This window comes from Lutjanus erythropterus, chromosome 10, assembly GCF_056507025.1.
Source record: "Lutjanus erythropterus isolate fLutEry1 chromosome 10, fLutEry1.hap2, whole genome shotgun sequence".
Taxonomy (NCBI): Eukaryota; Metazoa; Chordata; class Actinopteri; order Lutjaniformes; family Lutjanidae; genus Lutjanus; species Lutjanus erythropterus.
Genome location: NC_139326.1, coordinates 31,611,474 through 31,636,093, shown reverse-complemented (window position 1 = coordinate 31,636,093; position 24,620 = coordinate 31,611,474). Strand labels below are relative to the sequence as shown.

At 37.9% G+C, this 24,620-nt stretch overlaps 2 protein-coding genes across 2 annotated transcripts; one reads left to right on the top strand and one right to left on the bottom strand.

Annotated features, from left to right (window-relative positions):
• Nucleotides 1-1,287: 1,287 nt before the first annotated feature.
• Nucleotides 1,288-4,828, bottom strand: LOC146320700 (GTPase IMAP family member 8-like). The gene is made up of 2 exons (XM_084729611.1): nt 4,544-4,828; nt 1,288-3,660 (listed from the first exon to the last, which is right to left on the bottom strand). Exons 1-2 carry the CDS (start codon nt 4,569-4,571, stop codon nt 2,183-2,185), a joined length of 1,506 nt encoding a protein of 501 aa, XP_084585737.1. The 5' UTR covers nt 4,572-4,828; the 3' UTR covers nt 1,288-2,182.
• A 5,328-nt stretch (nt 4,829-10,156) lies between these two features.
• LOC146320699 (uncharacterized) lies at nt 10,157-13,681 on the top strand. The gene is made up of 3 exons (XM_084729610.1): nt 10,157-11,022; nt 12,797-13,051; nt 13,174-13,681. The coding sequence occupies exons 1-3, from the start codon at nt 10,247-10,249 to the stop codon at nt 13,175-13,177; spliced, it is 1,035 nt and encodes a 344-aa protein (XP_084585736.1). The 5' UTR covers nt 10,157-10,246; the 3' UTR covers nt 13,178-13,681.
• Nucleotides 13,682-24,620: the final 10,939 nt, after the last annotated feature.

Genomic DNA, 24,620 nt, shown 5'->3' with positions numbered 1-24,620 from the left:
GGTCAAAATGTTTTGTTATCCAGTTTTTTAATGGCAAATACTTAAAAAAAACTAAATCTTTTCATTTATACTGTTAAGTTTTAACTGATTGTTTTTCTATCCACAGATCCTCATTTAGTTTGTCAGTTATCTGGTCAATGTTCAACATTTGAGCTGCACTGTGATGAAACTCCAAATTGAGGAGATTTAAGCCTCACTCCTCTTTAGGGTGTTGCAGTGATTTTCACCTCAACTGGTGAGTTTTACTGGACCAGATAAAGGAAGCAAGAAGTGAGGTCACTTCCTTACAAAAGGATTTGGTGGTGTAATTGGTACAGTTTAAAATATGTATAGAGGTTTTGGTAGCCAAAAAGAAAAAGGTTCTACCTACCTATTAATCTTCAAATCAGTGTTTTGCCTGAGGTTTTTAAGTAATGGAAGAAATTAATCTTTATACAACTTTATCTTCTCTGCTTTAATATTGTAGCCAAGATATTCAGTATTCCTTGTTTGCGTGTTTATACGTATGTCTATTACCAATAATTCTTTTTTCATACATTCACTTTAAAACCTGATAGCTTTGAAAAGTCATCATTTCTTTACACGTGGGATTGAAATGTTAGCACTTATAATACTTAGTGATAAATCATTAGAAAATAGAAAGTTTGAATTGTTTCTTACCAACTGTAATGCCATTTATTTTCTCTGTTTGTCTAATTTTTTTACTCAAAGGTTTAACTACTAATTCAAACAGGGAAGGTGAAATCTTTGAGCTGTGCCTCTACAAAGGCCTCTGAAAGAACTTCATTGGTATATATATACCTGTGTTTTTGGTGGTTTGTAGACGGTTTTAATCAAATCACTGGAAAGTCATAAACCTCTGGAACACTATACAGATAAAACCATTCAAGCCAGTCAAGAGCTTTTTCTGCATCAATTCACCCATCTTATATATCATACCTGACCTGTAATGATAAAAAATAACTACAGTATAATTTGTAAAATATCGACCTGTTACCTCCTTATTCTGTCTTGTTACCCAGTACTTACATATATGTATTGATAGGTACTGTGCTGAAAAAAGTACACTCTGGAGTAATTGCGCAGTACGTTGTGGGCTGTAAATCTAAAGTGTTACCAAATAACAATAATGATGAAAGAAATTACTACAGTTTTATACTATATTAGAATATACAGAGTTGTTACTATCAGCAATTATAATGCAATATAATTGGAAAGCTTTTCAGTGATAATATGCATTCAAAAAATTAAAAGAAAATTAAAAAAAACTGAATTATTAATTTAATATATATTTTATTGGTAATATGGACAGAAAATCACATCAGTAAGTTATCAGGTTGAAGTTTACATTAAAAAATACAATGAACAAACAATACAATGAAATGCATTTTGTTCTGACCTATGAAGTGATGTAGATGTCATCACTTGTTCTTCCCTGAAACATCAATAGAATAGGTACACGTTAGTTAAAAAATACACTATAAATTCTCTCCAAATTCATCACAAACGTCCAGATAACTACTAGTAGATGATCCTTAATGTGTAGTAATAGAATTGGTACACAGCAGTTGAAAAATAACTACAGTATAAATTCATTGCAGCAATATTGCAGTATGTTGCAGGCTGTTATCTAAAGCATTACCAAATAATATTAATGATAAAAGATATTCCCACAGTATCTTACTGTATTAAAATGTACAGAGTGATTAGTATTAGCAATCATTATACAATTTGAAATTTAAAATTTAAGAAATTATTAAGAGTTAAATACAATCATATCCACAGTAGAAGCTCTAGAACTAGAGCTTCTCCTGCTGGACAAAACAATGTCAACATGTAAGAGGTGTGATGGATCACATTACATCTCTTCTTAGTTTGAGTTTTATGTAGCTCATAATGTTTTATTTATTTATTTATTTTTAAGATGATGTGATTTCCGGAGGTGGACAAAATAACAGAAATAAAATATGACAAAAGGATGTTAACTTGTGACAAAATCACAAGTTTAAAAAAACCTTAGTCGTTAAGAGTTTTAAGAATTTCAAGCCATACAAGATATTAGATGCCAACCATGAACTGCAGTGTCCTCAGTCTGAGTCATCAGGATCGCTTTTTCAAGGCCACCCATTCATTATTAAATCAAGGGTCTGCAAGATCAGTATGTGTTCTTTGTTACATATATTTATAGGATGGAGCAATTATTTTTTTGTTCACTTTGTTTTTGCTTCACGTCTTTCATGTCTTGTTTCAGTTTTCTTACTTCTTCTTCCCATCCCTGCTGTCTTTTTTCCTCCTGTTTTTTACATTGCATTTCAGATAATTGTGCTTCCAGTTCTTTTATCCTCTTTTGCAGTTCATGTTGTTTTTTGTTGTAAATCTGTGATTGTATTTGCTCAGCATCCAGTCCCAAAAGGTCAGTGTTGTAGCAGCTGCCCCCGTTTTTCCTCACCATGTCCTCAATCTTGGTCAGCAGCTCTCTGACTTGTTTGCGGTCTTCATCTTTGTTATTGAAGAGTTGGTATCTGCCTCCGCAGTCATTTAAGAGTTTTTTGACAGAGCTATCGCAGTCTTGAATATAGTTCTCAAGAGTCTGACCTTCCAGATCTTCTGCTCTGGTAAACAGAGGGATGATGTAATCTCCAGCCTTCTTGCCCCAAACCTGTTTGATCAGTTCCACAGAGTCTTTTTCTTCTTGTGTTATGTTGCCGATCTGCAGCACCACTAAGAAAACATGAGGTCCAGGAGTCAACATCTTCATGCTTTTGCCAAGTTCCAGCTGAATGTCCTCTTCAGTAAGAGGTGTGTCAAACAACCCGGGGGTGTTGACCACAACGACAGGTCGTCCATCAACCTCTCCTCTTGCCAGCTCACAAGTCTTGTTTGCTGGCTTAGGGGCGGCTCTGGGGTGAAAATGCTTTTTGCCCAAAATGGTGTTTGCTGTTGCACCTTTCCCCCTGCCAGTCTTCCCAATCAACACCATCCTGAGACTCTTGTCTTTATCGGTTCCAAACATAGGCATCTGTCTCATACTCTGCCGTTCAGCTGAAAGTCTTGAAGACATCTGACCCCTGGTGAACATTTCCTTTGTGAAGCAGCTGGAACGTTCATCTCTCATTCTATCCACAGCCTCCAATAACTGTGCTCTGCTGTCTGGGATCTGCTGCTCATCATTGATGCTGAGAGCCACATATCGTCCTCCACAGCTCCGACAGAGCTCCTTGATGTCCTTGTTTTGCTTTCGAAGGTTATCAACAGTGAGATGTGAAGAACCTGACTTCACAGTGAACAGAATCATGATGAAGTTATTGACTAGAGGGCTGAATATCTTCTGGATGGTCTCAAATTCTCTTTTGTCTTCTTCCGTCAGTGGACCTACAGGTAGGACCAGGAAAAAGGCATGGACCCCATCAGGATCACAGCCGGTGATACAGTTTAACGATTCATCTACCATGTCCTCCACAGGTTTTCCGTACAAGGCAGGCATCTCCACCACACAGACCTGGCGTCCACACACCTCTCCCCCATTTTTAACACACACTGATGTGTTGACTGATTGGAGCTCTGTCTGTCCTAGAATGGTCTTGGCTGCTGAAGTCTTTCCTGCTCCTCTCCTCCCACACAGAACCAGGTTTAAAGCTGGTTTCATGAATTCTCTCTCTCCTGAAATAAAAACAAAACAAAACGCTGAATTAGAAAAGTCAACTTTGAACAGTCTTAAAGGGGCAGTCCAACCCCAAATCAAAGGGGAAGGCTTGGTCACTAACACACAGGTGCAGTTTGGCTGTGGGTGTGCCAGAGGTCAAAGTATTCAGGTCTATTACTTACTGCAAAAGGACTGATACCAATCTAGCCGTGGAAATAAGTAAAAGTTCTGCAGTCTAAACCTTACTAATGTCAAAGTATGCAAGTATAATATAGTAATTGACAAATCTTCTATCAAAGTAGAACATCAGTACTACCTGCCTGATGGGTCCACTTGTTTTTAATAGACACAAGGCCTGCATGGACTTTGACAAATTCTAAATTTAATTTTACAGTTTTCTTGACTTCATGATATGAATAGAATTTATTTATTTGAAATGCTTGCATCATTTCAGTGTGTACTCACAAACATTGTATGGATCTCAAACAAAAAAATATTTAATTTTGTGGAACAATATGGAGAAATTTAATGGGGTTTATGAACTTTTCCAAAGCACTGTATGAAAAGTTGTTTTTTTAAAGATATCAGGGTATTATCAAGATCTTTTTAAGAATCTTAGCAGCGATCCTGGGTAAATGTGTCATCGTACCTTGTACTTTACAGCAGTGGAGGTAGTTAATGTGTTGTCAGTGGTGGTGAAACTTGCGATTGTAAGCTTGTTTTTATGGTTGTTGTAATTCTGTATTATCAATGGATCTAACTTCCTTGTTCACCTTTAGTCTGAACATTTCTGTACATAGACTAATAAAGGCACCAATAAAAAAGGACCACTGTGGCAAACTTTGTAGCATTTCTAAACAATTAACTTAAATAATTCACCTCTTCCAAGTTATTACTTACCCATTGAACTGCGTCGCATCGCTGCCATCGTGGAGTTTTGAAAGTATATTGCAAGAGAGAATATATTCTTGGTCCGTGTGGTTACATTGGTATCAATGAACAGTGATTGTTGTCCAGCTAAATCGGGCCTGAACAGTCAGCAGACACCTGAGGAACATAAACAAGCAGTTTTTAGTCATAGATCTGAAAATTTTATCTTATTGTTGTACGTGTTTATTTGCATTTAAATTTCAGTTGTGAATTTCAGAATAAACTCACCAAGTGAGATCCTCCTCGCTGCCAAGTGCATTTGTGAAATGTCAACCTTCGCACTGACACCAGACTCACCTTGGACAAACCTTTCCTTGCAGCAGACTGGGTGGGACACTTACAGACATGATAACAGTCTTACAGATTACAGGTTAATATTTAACTGATATACAAGGAAATGAGAAGCTTGATACTGTATTCTTATATTGGGTGCATGTGGGTGTATATATGTATTTATTTAGTTGTATATTTTCATGCTATTCCATTCTCATTTTTTAATTAAGCATATATGTGTGTATTATATATATGTTGGATTTTGGGTATATTATGAGGGAACAGTAACTCTTATTTTGTTGTACAGCCCTGTGTTGTATAATGAGAATAAATATTCTTGAATCCTGGAGTCCTAAAGTTTCCACTGATATAACCACAAAATACAACATAAAAAAAATAAAATTAACTAAACAAAAATGTGCTCTTGCTTCATTTTTACAGAATACATATAGAAAGCTAATCTTCTCATGGACAGCAGGTCATGTAGAGGCATCAGTATTTAAATAAATTAAAATGACTGTTTCATAACCAATTAAAAACTTCTTGTAGTAGATTTAATGATTAAATATTAATTGATTAATCACTGTTAAGAATTGAAGAGATTAAAAATGTATCAAGCAATAATGTATGTTTTGTGTACCATTTATCCAGAGCTCACAGATTTTCTCCCAGTTTGGTTTGGTCTGCCTAAAATGGCAGTAATTCTGCCTCATTTGACATTTTTTTGAGCCTTTAAAAAAATAAATAATGCGAGGGCCTCATTGTTTTATGACCGTTTGTTTCATTTTTTTTGTCTTTCAACATTTCACATAATTAATGTGTTGCTAGAATTGTTTCAATAAAACTTAAAATGACAAATAAAACCATGTTTTTTTTACGGTATCTATTTTATGATGATAAATCTATGAAAAGGACCTGTTCCCTCTGTAGATGTAAAGGGCTCATTCTAAGATAACAAAAACACAAAAATTCTTATTTTTCCTGTTATTATATTCTAATGAAGATGACTATGAATTATTCCATCTCTCCCATATTCAGACAATTAATCTGGAAATCTTTCACACTGGACCTTTAATATTAAAAGGCTGGAAAAGTAGGCCTACATAAAAATGTGTGAATTCGTCGTTAACCGGTATTTCGTCAACCAGATGAGGTACGTTCATTTTGTGAGGGCTTCACTCGGCTCTCTGCTAATCAAGCATCACTTTCCTCAGGTGTGCCAACCTTCAAATGCAGCCAGGAAATCGTGAGGCCGACAGGTGATTTGACTAAACCGTTTCCTCGTGTTTATTCAGCTATTCAAATAACGAGTCACCGTCGCAAGGCAGAGAGGAAGAGACAAGTTGGCCTGCAAGGACAACCAGACAACTCGGGTAGTTCAACCAGGAGGGTCCGTGTCAGTAACCGACCTGATGATGATGCAGTGCGGAATGAGAGAGGACGTTAGTCAGCGGTGAGACCCACCCGGTAAGAGCAGTTTTCTGCCTGCGCACCAGACTTCATTAACAAATGTTTAAGTTTAGTGTGTTTGTTGATCTACAAAGGTACTGTCGCAGTCAAATTTAAATAATGAGGTGGTTTACAAATAAGGAGGGCCTGAAGGTAAATTCGGCATGGATAGTTCCCCCCAAAAAGCAAAGCTTAAACTTTGCTTTGAAGCAATATATTGTAAAGTTAGGTCAACACACTGCAGCTGGATCCCTCCTCTTCTGTTTGTCATGGTGTATCAACAGAGTTTCAGGTTAGGATGCACAATCTGTGTACTGCCACATTTTATTGTTTTGTCAATTCAGTGACGACGACATTGGTAATTTTTAGTGTCTAGCTACCTCTCCTAAAAACCTGTGCAAGTAGTCTAACTTGAAATAGTGTGTGCCTTAAAAAACACAGCTAATCTTACTGTTATCCTTAAAAAAATCAAAATAATATTCACTCCTTAACTTCATACAGACAGGAGATTTATTCATAACTCAGACTACTTAAAATAGTTTTCTCTTAATGAAAGAAACATGGATATCTGTACTAATTAAATTATATATTTTCTTTTAAATAAAAAACTGATATTAAATTTAACTCGAAGTCAAAGTGTTACAATTAAACACTTGGTGGGACACTGAAAAAATAGATAGAATATTAGTATGCAGGCAGCTCTTCTTGTGGTAACTAGATTTAATAATTTTACATTATTTGAGCTAAAAGTAATTTAGAAAAGTACATATACAGACAAGACACGTTGAGCCATTTGGTTCTGGGGCAATTGTAACACAGTGTTACAGTTGCCCTTAATCTGCAGCCATGTTAAAATCTTGTATGCTAACTAGCAACACATATATTAGTATAGTTCATTAATGTTAATTTTCAACCACTAACCTAGAAGTAAAACTAAGTTTAAATTCAGTCATCCAAACTTTACATAGCAGTTGAAAAATATTGTAGATCCTTAAAGTAACTTTCATACCTCAAAATCTGTGTGTGTGTGTGTGTGTGTGTGTGTGTGTGTGTGTGTGTGTGTGTGTGTGTGTGTGTGTTGAAAACATCTACTTTGGCCTAAAACTTCTGCTCTTGTTCCAGAGGCAGAGACAGAATCGTACTGAGCATGTGCAGAGTATATGTCATCACTGTAGCTCATTTCTGATTGGAGGAACTGAGTGTTACAATTTCTCCCTGTTACAGTTGTCCCTGGTCTCCCGTGTATCCAAGATACCAAAAACAACCCTGCAATAAATAAAACTGTTGAACTGAGCTGAAGGTTAAAATGGTATTTTATTTACTTGAGTTTGTAGTGTCTGTTTGTTTGTTTTAACTTGATTGTACTTGACTGTGTTAGTGTCAGTGTAGTACAGGGGAACATGTTGTCTGCCTCTGTGACCACAGCTGGAAAGGTCAGACTGTAAAGAGACTGAAGAGACACAGTGTGACAGATGGTAATAGATGATCTTTGCGCATTTCTGTTTGAGTAGAGGTGTTCCCTGCTGGGTGTTTCTCAGCATCACAGCAGATTGCCAGCTTGTTTTGCATATCATTTCCTTTTTAAAAATGAAACGGACAATGCAAATTTCTGCCCTGTTGCCGCCTGCTGCACTGAAACATGAATACGGTTGTGTGGTCAGTGTTGCTCATTCAGACGCAGACCAGCATCCTCTTTTACCTGAAGTAAGTACTTATGTTTTAGTAGGTTACCTGTTAGGATTCTATTAAACTTGGGAAGAAAAATTATATAGGTCTAATTATAGGTTTGGTATTTTTGCAAACCTTAGGATCTCTTCTAGAATTAATAAAAAAAAAAAAAAAAATACATGTATGTACAAACTACATGAGGTTGCAATGTTGAGAGCCAATTGTTGGTCTTGCAGGATTGGAGATTGATGTAGAACTTTCTGCATTTTAAATACCTCAAGATCCCTTTGATGGGTTCCAGTCTGCTTGGATTTGAATATGAATCATGTATTCTTATGACATTTATATGTGTTGGATGTAATATAACACACAGCTACAGTATGATTGTAATGGTCAAAGGTGCTACAAGTGCAAGTTAATAGTTGATGGATGTGATGATAAGGTGTCAAAGTGTAATCAGTGATCAGTTTTCCACCTGAGATTGGATTTAGATGAATCGTGAGAAATGCTGTTGTATTTCATCTTTTTAGTGTTTTTTAGAACAAGGAGAACAATCAGACAAAACAGAAATTAACTATAAAAGACACAGTTAGTATTTTCAGTGGTTTTCCTTGAGTTAGTCAGTAGAGTCTGTATGATGACATAGTTTTTTTGTAGTAGTGCTGTCAGTGGTTTAAGCTCTACCAGAGGACCAGTGCTATTTTCACACCAACCATAGCGTGTTTCTACACAGATAAAACTGAACTTAATCCAGTTTGGTCAACTAGAGGATACAGTGCAAAGGCCAAAGTTCTGTGGACACCCAAAATTGCATGTTCATTAATGTGCTGCTGTAACGGCCTCCGCTCCACTGTGGGGGAAAAAAAAAAAATCCAGCAGGGACTTTTTTTTTTTATCTTGGTGAGGAGGTGTGGTTGACTCAATTGCTATGTATGAGTCATTCTTTTAGGTGTGATTGGTTGATCCCAGAAAAAGGGGAAATGCTATTTTAGAACATATCTGATCAATAAACTAAGTCAGATTTTAGAAGTAGAGGTGAAAACACAGGCCTACATGCACAGTTGCCTTGTCACATGTGGATAGTTGTGATATATATATATATATATATATATATATACATACACACACACACACACACACACACACACACACACATCACATTTATATATTTAGCATGTAATTTTAGTACTTAAAGTTCACCCCCAAATCAAAAAGCCATGTTTTTCTATAGTGCTATTTAACCATCTATATATTTTTGGAGTGAGTTGAGTTTAGGAACTATTTCCTTTCTGCAGTGGAATCAACAGAAACAACTATTTGTACCAGAAAGAAAATAGTTCATACATGAAACTGCTCACAATGAGGTCTGTGGATTATCTTGAGTAACTGGCTCATAATTTTTGGAAGAGACTGAAGTTTTGATTTCTTTATTTTCTTTTGGTCCATTAAGCACCACAAGCCAATTATTTTGGGAAAAGATACCACTGTGTGGTATACTGTCACCAGGTCTGTAGCTCACACCAAAAACTATCCAGATGGATGAAAAGCACTACAGGCCAGGGGAAATATAGCATGTATTTTTGATTTGGGTGTGATCCCTTTTTAATATTGCCCTTTTGTGAGCCTTCAAGGTGTGGACATCTAGTGGAAAAACTGAACTGCATCAAAATATGCAGCCAATCAGCATCCTAGGAGGAATTACCGGCAGCTTTAGGCATGGTTCTAGGTGTGAGAGTAGTGTCTATGGATGCGGCTTAGTCTTGAACAAACAATGGCGGCTCCTGAAGAGGTTAGTGTAGATACTGCAATGGCATCAGTTGTATCAGAACTGGAGAGAATGTCTTCAGTAAAAGAAAAGCAACTGGTTGAAGTTGGCCTGTGTTGAGATAATGGGCAGATGGTAAATCCAATCACCTGCTAAGTGTTTTTGAAAGTGCTTGTCCTTTTCCAAACAATTTCTAAGGACAACTTCCCAGATAGTTCTCTGTAACAAACCATGTGGTGTGTCAGGTTAAGATTTTTTGGGAACATGTTTATGTTATTTGGTCCTAATTCTGTTGAATGTTGATAATGTCTTCCTCTATAGATTTGAGTTGAAGACTGAGGCTGTACGAGGAGCATCTTCATTATTTCTTCATCATCCCACCATCCTCCATGCGTCGTCTGCCTCCTGTGCCTGCTGACTGCTGAAGACTCAACAACATCCATCTGTTCATCACCTCAGAGCTTCAGTCTTCTTTTTTTTTTCACTAAATCACTCCTCCACCTGTCTGTCCTGCAGTCATGAATCCATACAGTGACATAAACCTGAACCCTCACACACTTGATGACATCCCTTTATCAAGTCCACCTCCATATTCACCTTCTGACCCTTATGATAACTCCCATAATGCATCTCTGGCAGCCACCTTACCATCTCCCTCGGTCATCCAGACAGGTCAGAGCTGCCTGACAAGTTTTAGCCATAACTTTCCTTCTTATCAGGCATCATCAGGCCAAGATGGAGGTCAAAACTTGGTTCCATCACCACAAAGCTCCACCTCTCCGCCTCTAGCATCTGATCCAGGCTTTAGTCTCAGATCCAGGCTTCAGTCCACCCTAGCTCTGGTCTCCTCTCCAGCTCAAACTCTATCTACAGTGTCAGTGACCACACCAAACCCTTACCCTGCCCCCAACACACCCCCCTCTGGCCAGGTGTCCATCATCATCCCATCCCCGGACCTCCACCCGTCTCCTCTCCAGTCTCAGTGCTCTGAGGACACCTTCCCAGACCTGGAGTGCTCAATCTGCTTCAGCCAGTTCAACAACATCTTCCGCTGTCCCAAAATGCTTCAGTGCAAGCACACCTTCTGCCTAGAGTGCTTGGCACGCATCAACGTCAAGTCGGCTCAGCCCAACGCCATCCAGTGCCCTCTGTGCCGCAGCCTCACGCCCCTGCCCACCCTCGGCCTGCCCAGACTGGCCACGGACTCTGACGTGCTGTCTTACCTGCCGGCCGCCATGCAGAGAGTCTATAGCATCCGCTTCCTCCGTAACAAAGGGAAGCTGCAGGTCAAAAGGTCAGGAGTTCATTTCAGGTTCAGGCTTTTAATTAAATATGATTTAACTAGGAATGTAACGATACCAAACCTGACACTACAAAAATTTAGTGATTTAAAATAAAAAAAATAAGAAAGATAAGAAAAAGAAAAATGACAGCTTGGTAAAATGCCATGTATTAAATAATATGTATATATACATACAGAATTTTTGTTTGTATAAAATTTGTTAACTTTTAACTTAGTGCTTCTGCTTTTCTTCTTCAATAAAATAGCCAGTCATCTAACATGATATCATATGATACATTAGGTCATATCGCCACAGTCTGGTACAGTATTGAGACAATGTATTACAAAATCACAATATTTAATATATTATTACATCACTAGATTCAGCAGTTTCCCTACATTATTCTTATTCTTCGTTTTTATGTATAACTATCATAAAGTGTCATATTAATGACTTTAACGGACTTAGACGTAATTTTGAAACTAAACTTGTCACAAATGTTTTCTCAGTTTTGGTAGACGCTTTTTCTTGATAATCATTAGCTATCAAAATGTAATCACCTCATATTTTACTGACTAAATGTTGACAGCCTTGCTAGCTGCAGTGAACTCCTGTTTGCACATTGAAGGGAAGATATCAGCACCATAAAACAATTACAGTGTAACACATTAACAGTGTTTGTGGACAGGAATAACAACACCTGGAGGCTAAAAGCCTCTGGATAAGTGTTACTGAATCTGAAAGAGCTAAACTAAATAAGACATTGTTGGTTGGATGAAAGGAGGAATGTTGTCTGTTACCTCTTGGCAAGTGGTGGAACAATGGGTTGCAGCCTGTGGCCTTTGGTATTATTTTGACCTCTTTGTCCAAATGTTTCTGCATTGAGCTCATGTGTTGCCATACCACCAATATTTTTGGGTCAAAAGTCCAGTTTATTAGAGCATATTTGTTTTGCTGCCAAATTTAGCTGTAAAAAAATCACTCACAGAACAGGTTCATATGCTTAAAACTGTTATACAACCCCAATTCCAACAAAGGTGAGACGTTGTGTAAAACATAAATAAAAACAGAATGCAATGATTTGCAAATACTTTTCGACTTGAATTAAATTGAGTGCAGTGCAAAGACAAGATATTTGATGCTTAAATTTCATTTTTTTTGTAAATATACACTCATTCTGAAAAAAAAAAAATAATTTTTCAAAAAAAGTTGGACCAGGGCTAAAGAAGAAAAAGACCATCAAGCACTAACTTCAAAAGCCCCATTAATGCTGAACAGTAGATACAGGTTTTGGAGCAACATATACTGCCATCCAGATGACATCTCTGCTTATTTCAGCAAGACAATGTCAACTCTTTTACTTTGAAGCGTTGCTGTTGTAACGTGCAAAATGTCCAATTATTGTCCTCCCAAATTCTTCCTGAGTGTTGTTGAAAGAGAAGTTGATGTGTTACAGTGGTAAACATGCCCCCGTCCCAACTTTTTAGAACTTGTTCTAGGTATCATTCATAATGAGTGTATATTTACAAAAAACAAAGTTAATAAGTTTAAACATTAAATATCATGTCTTTGTACTGTATTCAATCCAATATACATCGAACTGTTTTTGTAAATCATTGCATTCTGTTTTTATTTACATTTTACACAACAGCCCTCATTTTTTGGAAGTTGGGTCGTACATGATGTTTTTCCCAAGTGATTAAAAAAAAATCTTTAAAAAAATGCCACGATAATTTTAACAGAATTCACAGCTTAATTTTTATTAATGTTTTGTTTCTCATCAAGATCATCTGACAGTCGTCAGCGGTGGGGTCAGAGGTCCCTAACATCTCTGAGATCAGTGGACCGCTCTCTGGATGTGGGGCTTCCCAGTCCGCCTGTCGGGGGCGGCAGCGAGGCGGGTGGCATGGGTGGAGCCCTGTTCAGACTGACGGGGCGGCCGGCATGCCGAGCCTTCCTCCTTACATCTGTGGTGATGATGATGGTGCTGCTGACGGGCATCATCATCTTCCTCCTCATCTTCAAAACTGACTCCCCACAGTGAGTGAAATCACACAACATCACATCCAGTCATTCACCAGTAAAATGCCGCCATCTTAAGGGAACTTAATGACTGAATGTAGTTAATGAGCAACATCTGTCTCACTGCTGTGGTTTAACAGATGAAAACTGATCCAGATGTGCAATAAAACCCATCGTTCCTGGCTGTTGTGCAACAAGAAGCTTTTAACTTGCTGATGACATCCAAGGCCAAGACACAGAGAGGAAGAGCTGTTCTTAAATCGACACTCTGGGATTCAAAGGTAATGGAAACTCTCACCTGAACTGAGAAAGCACTTTAGAAACTAAGAAGCAGTGGACTTTAATCTGCTTCATGATATTTAACTTGTGCCAAAATTTTCAAATAAGCGAGTGGATGTCTGAAAATACACAGCTGACATTTTGTTTTTTATGTATATATGACAAGTTACAAAATGACAATCATGTACCTACTGCAGTAGAGGCCAGCAGTATCTACTGTAGGAAACTGTGAAGCAGTGGAACTAAATCTGCCTCACAGCACTGAACTTGTGCCAAAAGCTTTAAATGATTAGCTAGCTGTTTAAAAAAAAAAGAAGAAGTGCTGGACAAATTTTCCTGGTCAGTTTTATTGGTTCAAGTCACAGAATTGTGGTTAGGTGAAGGCAGAGGTGGGAGATGAGGAAATTTAATCTGCCTCAGAACACTTAAAACTTTGCAGAATGCAAAAAAAACCACATCTTTTGTTACAAAATGTCGGTCAGGTAATACAAGATGGCTGATCTGAAGGTCAATTAAAGTGATAGTTCACCCAAAAATTAAATTTTACTCAATATCAACTCACTTTTGTGCTGCTGTGAGGATGGGAAGATTTCCAGTTCACAAAACACTCCCGGAGCTTCAGTGGAAAAATAGCATTGCAGCCAAATCCAGTACAACTGAAGTGAATGGTAACCAGTTTTAAAATGTAAAAAAAGGACACAAAACCCCACAAAATGTCCATACTGCTCATGTGATGTAATCCATGTCCCAATTTTGTGTTTTTGTGTGTCCTTTTTTTTTTACATTTTAAAACTGGTCACGTTCACTTCAATTTTACTGGATTTGGCTGCAATGCTGTTTTCTGCTTAAGCTCCAGGAGTGTTTGTGAACTGAAGATCTTCACCCATCCTCACATCAGCACCGGGGTGAGTAGATATCGAGTGAAATTTAATTTTTGGGTGAACTATCACTTTAACTGCTTTGAAAATAACACAACAGATTGATAGAACAGTTTTATAACGGGTAAAGGGCAACATTTCTCGTGACTCCCACCCACCTACAGAACCAACTGAAATAATCATTAAACTTTTAATCTCATAGACTTACACTTTGTACTTTGTCACTCTGAGATCAGAACTCCATTAAAGCATAAAGTTATAAAATCAGATAACGACTGAAATATGAGATTACAAACTTTCAACTTTCACTTCCATCTCATATTCTCCTGTTTTAACTTGTTCTGGTAGCTTTCAGCACTTTAAAAGAGAACCCAACAACTGTTACTTGTTTGATTCTGTGTGTTATTTATGTCTTGTCTATAAAACTGCCCGTTGTTTACATTAGAATCTGTTTCCTCTTGTTGAGCTGCAGCTCTGCACACAGACATAAACAAATGCTGTGAAGAGGAGGCATGCAAATGAGCTGAGCCACAGTTAGAGTCTGACGCAGAGCGCAGTGGATTGTTGTGGATGCTGAAACTTTATTATATGACAGTGGCTTTTTACAACTTAACAACTGATCAAACTCTAATACAGCTCGAGACTTAGGCGGCCCCAAACAACAAGGCATTTTTCTGTCTAACCTCTTTATTTCTTAAGTTATTTGTCCACTTATTTCACACATTTGTCTCTGAAACTTTTTATCTCCACCCCAGTGCAGTAGAAGTGAATGGATTTACTTTTACAGTGCTTAAAGTGTCAAAATATTTTCCCAGAACTGGCACCCGTTACTCTAGATAATCTTGTTTTGGGGACTATTTCTTCAAAAGAAAGTAGTTCCTGGCTGTGAGTTCTGTTGATTATCCACAATAACAGGGATTTTTTCTGCAAAGATGTGTTGTAGTTTATTTATTTTTTAAATGTTTTTCAATACCACGACCAACACAAAATTCCATTGCCATCAGTTGTGCTGATGTGGAGATGGAGATCTCAGAGGCAAATATTTGAAAACCTTGACTGATAAAACTCAAACCCCTCCACCGGCATTCAGCCTGCCAGCTTGTCTGTTGCTGTGAGTTTGTGGGACAGTGAGCGCTTAACTAGTATCAAGGGTGTAGCTGTCAGTTTTCCCCCTCATTGATGATACAGTTGATGTGAAAATGGGCGAGGAAACTCTGAGCCTCATTTCAAAGAAGTGGATAAACTTCTTCCCACCCCCACCCCGCACACTACGCCCCCTCGACTGGTATCAAGTACAGACAGGACTCTGTGTCTAATCCCCGACCAATCATGATATCAGTTATGCATTTCACCTTCAAAAACAACCATGACTTAATTTTGTGTTCAGCTGAAAATGTGAACTCCCCACAAGCAAATCTCTTCCCTAAAATACTTTTGACTTGCAAATGAAGCTCGACCTGTAAGCAAAAACTACCCTCATTGTGTTGTCCCAAAAAAATCATCCTTGGAAATATATTATACATGTTGTATCTGTTATTTACCTTAAGTTACAAATATTTATGTGATGACTGCAACTGAGAGGGAAAATTTTATTCCAATGTTTATCTCGTGTTAAAACTATATTGTGTACCATGTTTTTAGGCTCTGACCTGTTTTACTGTGCAATGTAAAATAATTTTATACTGTGTATTTATGGAACTGTTTTAGCAAAGCATGCACTATCACCATGTTTGCCTTATGTTACACTTTAATAAATGCTTTTTTGAATTATACTGCTTATCTTTTTTTACTAAGGAGAAATTCTAGAGTGGAGCTGACCTGATGTTCAGAGAGGGGACATGTTACAGGAAAATCTGGAGTTTAAGTTTCTTTTAATTTAAATTTAAATACAGTATATCCACACTATTAAAGTTTTCTGTATTAAGTACAGTAGGTTTAAAAAAAAAGTCTGGACAAACATGAGTTTGGAGGAAATGCTGTTGGTGCGTCCAGCAGGGTTTTGGAGGTTGGAGACAGAGTGCCTTATGGGTGGGAAAAGTTAAGCCAATTCTAACAGCCCATAACTGACAGGGGCCCTAAAAATATAGGAACATTAGGTATTTTTTTCAATATTGAATTATTAACATACATGTAACATAAATGGATTATTTTATTTACAGTCTACTAATGAAACTTTTTTCTTTCCTTTTTAATGTATGTTTTCATTTGCATATAATCATCTGAAAATAAGAATTGTCACTCTAGAATGAACCCTTCATATCTACAAAAGGTCCTTTTCCACAGAGGCCAGCATGTTGGTTCGTCTTGATACAAAGCCAGTCCTGACTCCCCTGGGGCCCTCAGCAAAATTCTGCAAAAGCCCCCCCAACTGACCCATGTGCCAATATAAACCATTTGCTATTATCACAGTCACACCTGACAGCCCAGTGCTCCCAGTACAATCCTCCCACCTTATATCCAGTTTCCTCCATCCGGTAGACCCATATAGAACAGAATGAGGTACAAGAAACAATATTTATTGGATAGAGTATTTTGTACACAACCTTTTGTGAATATTAATGTTAACATAAATAAGAAATATTAGAATATATAATGCAGAAAATACAGAAACACTGAGCTTTGGGTCAGATACATGGTAATTAATCAGTTAATTAACTTTGGATTTAATATTTAATCAATCCATCAGACAGTGTCAATCCATTAATTTCAGTCTTGCATTAGTCCACAGTTGTAATTAATGGTGGATTAGAAGTACATTTATGTCAAGTACTGTACTCATTTGTGGTATTTGTACTTAGCTTTGAATATTTCCAGTTTATCCAACTTTGTACTAAATCCCAGAGACAAAATACTGTACTCGCATGCAACAGACATGTGATGATATCATAGAATATGATGCATTACTGTAGATTAAACTAGCCAACAGTAGTTTCTAAAGTAGCTAAGATGAGCATCTACAGCAGTAACATTAATGCAACAATAATTCATCCAAAAACATCAAATAGAATAACACTGACGAGGAAAATTTTACTGCAAGATGTCTGCTTTAATTGCATTTAACTGATATAAATACTTTCATACTGTTACTTAAGTAAGGTTTTGTGAATGCAGGACTTTTATTTGTGGTGTTGTAGAAGTTTGTAGTATTTCTACAGTATGGTATTAGTACATTACTTGAGTAAAGTTACTAAAGGATCTGAAGACTTTTTATACTTCTGACTGTAACTAAACCTTGACTGAGACAGATAAACATATATATGATTATATCTATTAACTGAAAATGTTTTCAGTGGGAAGTTTTCTTTGAGTTCCCAGAATGTTCTAGGATAATGTTCCCTAAAACCGTTCTCGAAATGGTTTGAGATCCTGTTTTTTCAGAATATTATCCTAAAAGCCTTGTGGAAACTTAAAGAAAACTTAACCCTGAAACAATTTTAAGAACATTAGGGCATAATGTTGTAGCAATGTTGTCACCAACTGGTCACCACACACTTTGGGAGATTCTGCAACGCTGGTTTCCTGTGAAACTCCAGCGATGTTATGAGGACAGACAAAATAGACCTGACTCTCAAGTGGATGAGTAGATAATGACTGAATTTTTGGGTGAACTATCACTTTAAGAAAAACCTGCACAAAAACTGAGGGAGAATATCAAAATGAATGCTGTGGAAGCAACTCATAAACTACCAAACTACTAAAACATAGGCCTAATACAAACGAGCATGTCATTCATCTTGTCTAAGATAAGCTAAAATTCACATTTCAGACTTGCACCAATAGTTAACTGAGGAGGCTGATGGCATGTCTGACCCTGCCCCTGCTGGTAAAGCCAACACGACACCAGCGCCTGCTCTTTATGACTCTGTTGCGGGTAAAGGATTTGGTTGGAATATTAACTCAATAGCAGGAGGATATGGTTTACTACTTTGGATTATGGACCCAATACCATTTGGGCTAGTGTTCCTCCTTGAATATGTCCAGTGCCCAATGTAGATTGTGGAGGAAAAGAGAATGGACTAAAATGAATGTGGATAATATTGGGCGCTTGGTTCAACAGTATTTGGAGAATTATTATAACTTCAGTCCAATATTTACTGATGGATCTAAAGATCCAGAGACTGAACATGTAGGAACAGCAGTGTGTACATAGTGTACATACCTGAGTTTGATGTAGCTGTATGCAAAAGAATAAATAACAGATTATCTGTCATTACGACTTTTTATAATATTAGGACTACAGTGGGTAGAAGAGGTAAGGCCGGAGAGAGTTTTCATTTGTTCAGATTGCACTGCAGCTCTTCATAGTATGATTTCAAAAGAAACTGTTATAGATCAGTGTTTCTCAACCCTGGCCCCTGTTTCTCTGCTCCAACACACCTGATTCAAATGATCAGGGCCCTGTTTCCCAGAGCCTTTGTAGCACTATGAAGGCTCTGGGAAACAGGGCCCAGGTTGTTGTCAGGCTTCTGCAGAGGCTTGATGTTAGCCTGATGTTAGCCTGCAGTGGAAGAACACTGGAGAGGGTGACCGCTTTCAGATTCTTAGGAACTCTTTTAGGTTCTAAGTTAATATGGGTAGATCACATAAATAAAATTGTTGGGAAATGCCAGAAGATTTTAAATATCATGACCACAGTTTGATCACAGTTTGAAGCTGGTGAATACGAGTTTTGGGTACGCCACTGGTATGTTGTTGTTCCATACACTCCTAACATGACCGATGACCTTCCTACATACACATCCTATCGGTTATTGACTTTGCTTATTTGATTTGATTTGAGTTAAATAAATCAACTTTTGATTGATATATCTGTGTGTGGCCTCCCTTTTTGCTGCCGGCCTTGAGCCAGTTGGTAACACACTGATTACACCTGTAACGAATGTGTGTGGGGTATTTTTGTATGTTTTGTTTTTGTTTCTTAAGCTTTGCCCAGAGGAACCAGCAATTTGGTTGAGACCCCAAACAAAGCAATGCCCAAGGTATGTCTATAGTCACTAAGCAACTTTCATATGGTGCCATGATCCAACATGATCCAACATGTTCACAACTTTAGCTCGTTTATTTTGCACAAACATAGGATGACTTGTTATGACTGAAATGTGTATTCCTATATTTTAGATGGAGAGTCAGGCACACCACCATATGAGGTCAATCTTGAGGAGGCTGGACAAAATTGAGGACACGCTTCCAACCATCAAATCCACGCTAATGAAGCTTGTAAGAACCGATGACCTTGAGGATGAAGAGTTCCCCAAGGCACTAACAACAGCAGCACAGCTTGAAGAGGCTTGTGCAAAGCTAAGTGATGCTGCTCAAAGAGAGAAAGTGATATGTGCAAACAGATGATGCCGTGTGTTAATATAGATGTAAACAATTGTTTGAAGCCTCATTCAAAGATTTATGTACTTAAAAAGTCATCTTGCAGTACTCCGCTTTTCAATGAATAATAACCACTTGCATATATTTTGGATTGTACAATAATAGTCACCTCACACATTAGGGATGTATACTTCCACTTCCCTGATTAAACCACTACTGTATAATGTCAGTGTACTGGATTTTGATGTTACTTTCTTAGATCCTCAGTTACGCCTTGTCCTAACTGCATCTGTGTGTCCTGGCAGCAAAGAATGACAACATCTGCTGCTCTTTATACTCCAGATGTCAAGTCAAGACAAACTGTGGGTTTGATTTATACATGACACATCAGAAACAGACACCGAGCATCTGTTGACCTTTTGGAGAAAGAGGTCTCGTTGCTTTCTATGCTTGTTCTGTTATTTTTTATTGTTTTTTTGTTTTGTTTTTTTGTAAAATGCTCACTATGTGCAGTTATGACAAGGTGTTTTAGAAAACTACAGATGAATTTGACCTTTTATTGATTGTAACAGTCAGACCTAAAAAAAAGGTCTACAGAAGATTGCTATAGATAATACAATGTTATAAGAATATTCTGCATTGTTTCTCTTTTAAGGTCAATTTCCTGTCTCTTTTAGAGGGTGCAAGTCCAGGAGAGTCCATTAGAAGAATGATGCAGAAAATCAGGTCCAGTGCCCTTTGGGTACACTATAGCTTTAAGGGTCATAAAGGAAAAAAAAAATCCAGGACCTAACTATATATTCAGTCATAGTGATGAAATTAAGATGACTTCCACTGTCCTGCCTGAGGTATTCCAATAATGCTTCATTTTTTTTTTCCATTTGTCAAAACAGATTCTAATTTTAATTACTCAGCTTGTCATCAAGCCTCTGCAGGAGCCTGACAACAACCTGATCATTTGAATCAGGTGTGTTGGAGCAGGGAAACATCTAAAACATGCAGGGCAGGGGTCCCTGATGACCCGGTTTGAGAAACACTGGTCTAAGAAATGAGAAGCTGCTAGCTGCATCAGTTAGGGTTAAATAACTTGTCGCCAGCTGAAACATATTAATTACTGCAGTCATTATCCAGTGGAAGGCTTGTACCCATTTGCTCAATTAAATCCAGCTGGTGACTTTTTCTTTAAGCCAGGCAGTGTGTATGTTGTATTGTATTGTGTTGTACCTACAGGTGACCAGCAAGTGGAGCTAAAGCATCAACAAATGAAAGGACATGCGTGTTATGAATGAATAGTATTGGGATCTGATATGATAGAAATACGAGATTAGTGGCAACTGTCAGAATTCTACAGAGTGATGAAAACAAAATTTAATCAATTAACTGTGGAAATGAACACAGGAACAGTATAGACATACACAAGATAAGAAAGATACACAGCCAGTTGAAGAACAGGTCAAATCTGTGGAAACTGTCTGATTGGAGAAGTTACTTTCTTTTAAAGGGAAGTAAAAAAAAAAAAAAAAAATTCATCTGTCCTGTAGTGCTATTTATTCATCTATACTGCCTTGGTGTGAGTTGCTAGTTTTGACGTTATTAGCTGTAGACATGTCTCTCTTCTCTCAAATATAATGTGACACAAATCCTATGTTGCTCCAAAATTCATTCCAGGTTTCTCTTGCCAACAATTTATGTTTTTAGACTTTCTCCTCCCTATTTCTGGGCTCAGATCCTATTTAGCTATACTGATTTTTTTTTTCTTTCGTAAAAAGTATACAGTGAATGCGAAATCAAAGGATGACAGGTTTTTTAATCCTGCTGAACACTTGCTGGAGCAACTTGAGTAGAGATGATTTTTTGGTCAGTGGTCAGGGAAAGAGAGGACAGAGGAGGGTTTCTTTAGTTCATTGACCTCATTCAGAACAATTTCATGTGTCGGTCCAGGACACACACACACACACACACACACACACTTGTTTGTACGTTGTTTGTCTGATAGAAAGCTTGTTGTTGAGGCAGCAGAGAGCATCCACATTGTCAGATGATCCTTTGCCAGTTTCCCAGGATTCCATCCTGTGCAGGGCATGTACCCTGAGAGAGTCTGAAACTGAACAACCAGCATTACTGGACACTCAGATAATCCAGTTCTCCTGAGAAAGAGAAAGCCCGATACAGGCTAAAAATCAGTTTTATCTGTTCTGATTGGCAGAAAAGTGTGTGTTCACATAGGACCCCATAATTCATAGTAGGAGGCTTATTGAGAACATAACCTATCTGGGCCACAGATATGATTATACTGTTGCTTCTAAATACATTTTTGTTACTTTGGGTATTAAATTGCACTTTTAAATTCTGATTATTTATGGTTTCATTTGTCCGAGTTCTGTGAAACTGTGCCTACTCGGGGCATCAAAAAAATCATAAACATATACACACAAACCTACAACTATGCAACTAAAGACACAAATATGCTGGTACATGCTGATCTGGAGGGAAATCATACCTGTAAAAAAAAACAGACAAATGTTTAATTAAAGCTCCAGTAGGTAACATTGTTTATAATAAATAGAAAAGAGCTATGTTGCGCTGAGTTGCATTTTCATGACCGCTTATATCATGGCAAACCGCACCCGACATGAATCGCGAGCCCGACTCGCTTCCAAGCAGGCTGTGGATCGAGCTGACCACTGCCAAACCGTGTCGAGCCTCCTTTTTGTCCCTCTCCAACAATCGACTGTTGGTCTACTGAGCTTATATGTTTATCACATGTTCATTTTTGTTGACTTTTCTTCTTTACCTGCTTCTCAGGATCTTGTAAATAGATTAGTTCTCATATGAAATGTCATAGTGAGTTGGTGTGTCCTCACCTGAGGGAGTTGGTTAATTAGTGGCACCAGTTAATTGACTGGCCACACCTGGTTGGGTATCTGCCTTGGTCTTTTGTCTATATCTGCTCTGTGAAGCACTCATGTCAGTAGCAATGATGATGGTCGAGAACTTAAATGTCTGCTGCTGTTTTTATTCACCGTATTTCTTTGCACTGAGAGCATGTTTTGTTTGACTCTCCTTTTCAGCTCAGGCTTGGTGTCCCCCAGTTCCTGAGAAGAAGATCTTTAGCTGCTAGATATCCCTCTGTCTTCACTCATCTTGCACCCCAATTTTAATTATGTTTTGGGTTGGTAAAGCTTCCAGAGCACAGCAAAATAAGGACATATAGGCAGAGGGCCAGCTCTCTACTGATACAGCCACCACCAAACACACATTTCTAGTCGGTCATGAGTGACGATGTAATAGGATTATGTTTACATCAGTCCATATTAAGCCTTTAATTAAATTGGACCAAACCAGAAATGTGTCCCAAAGCCACAACCAGGATCTAAAAGAGGCTAAATATCTCCATAAAGCTCCAGGGTTGGTGACAATTTAATGTGGGTCATTTGCATTAATGTGAATATTAAAGTAATAAGTGGAGCTTAAAAGATTGTGGCAGGTGTTCAAAACTAGACTTGGATGATGCCTGTCTCACAGTTGTGTTGGCTCAGTTTTGATTTAAATGTTAAATACATACAGTGATTTGAAATTATGAAAATCAGCTACAGATGACCAGCGATGTGACCATGGTCTGTTTTTGTCCCTTGCAGCAGTGCTTTGAAGCCACTGAAACTGAGATAAAGTCATCTCAGATAAAAGGGTCTGCGGTACATGGAAGTGAGGTCAGAATGACTTTCTGCAAGAAAAACACTGATGATCTACAATTTATCGCAACCACATGTAATCATGAGTGGAGCTGATTTCATAGTTTTTTTGCAGAAAGATTAGTAAAATGCACAAATGTATCAGAGCTGAATGACTATGTGTCTGTGTGTGTTAACTGGAGATTCCTGGCAGGCTTTAACTTCCTATTTCAACAAAATCAACACACACACACTATCTGACTTCCAGTTAAATTCAGGTTTGCTGTCCCCCAATTCCAGAGAAGAAGATCTGTAACTGCTAGATGGTAATTAGTTTTTATTAGTCATCAGTTATTATGCACTGACTGGTGCATCTGCTGAGGTTCACAGTGATTTCCACAGTAAACTCAGTGTGTGTTGCAGTCAGTGTTTTGAATTGATAATTAGTGCATGATGAAGTTCCAGTTCACCACCACAGAAACCCAGGCTCTGATTCCCAGTAGCAGAGCCTCTGGCATTACAAGGAACACAGTTGGTTGTATTTGTGCTGGGGAACCAGGATCATGAGTGGGGGGAGTGGAGCTGGCTGGATATGTGTGAATAGTTATTTTGAAGAGTAACTAAACCTCCAAATCCATTTTCACCACTTTCAGCTGATACATGTGGATATTTAGAAGTGTTGATTGATTCAGTCCCCCATCTTGTCATTTTACTTCAAAGTATTTGAATTGACCCTTCCTTAGCCCTGACACTTTTCACAATGTGAAAATTAAACCTTGGTACCTTGATCAAGTTTATATTTCCTGTGTATTGTAACTATATATGCTATGTTTATTGCCTATGTCAAAGAGAGAACCATATTTTGGATTTGAAGAGACTTGGAGGACCTGTGAAAGTGACATGTTCACATCTTAAATTAGCTAACGTTAGCAAAACAATCACTAGCCAGTTTGCAAATCTACATTAATGATTAGCTAGCTAACTTGCATTTGCAAGCAAGTTAGCTTAGATTTTGCTAACATTCGCTAGCTTAGGATTTGACGCTTTATGTTGCTTTTACAGGAAAAAGAGAGTTAACTTAGATACCAAGTTTGATCAGCTGTTAATAGACCACAGCAAAAAAGGGCGGGACTTAGGAAGGGTCAGTTCTACATATTGTGTTAGGAATATGCATAGCAACTGCCCTTTACTGGTTGAATCCTGGTTTGTATATGCTGATTGAGACTCATCAGTGGCTGCTGAAGTACCACCTGACTGCACTTGATTGATGAAGATCATCATTTGTTTTAAGTTGGATATGTGATAGATAGATAGATGTGATAGATCCAGTGGTGTCTTCTTGATTATCTCTGAGCCGCTAACAGCTCAGCTACAACACAGGTAACCAGCTCTGACTACGAGCTAATGGCTTCTCAGCCCCTTATCTTTATTTTTCAAATT

Excerpts from the sequence above, each read along its gene's own strand:
- LOC146320699 (XM_084729610.1), top strand. The coding sequence starts at position 10,247 with ATGAATCCATACAGTGACATAAACCTGAACCCTCACACACTTGATGAC. Across the intron at positions 11,023-12,796 it reads GGGAAGCTGCAGGTCAAAAG|ATCATCTGACAGTCGTCAGC; the intron begins GTCAGGAGTTCA and ends TTTCTCATCAAG.
- LOC146320700 (XM_084729611.1), bottom strand. The coding sequence starts at position 4,571 with ATGGCAGCGATGCGACGCAGTTCAATGG. Across the intron at positions 3,661-4,543 it reads GATGCGACGCAGTTCAATGG|GAGAGAGAGAATTCATGAAA; the intron begins GTAAGTAATAAC and ends TTTTTATTTCAG.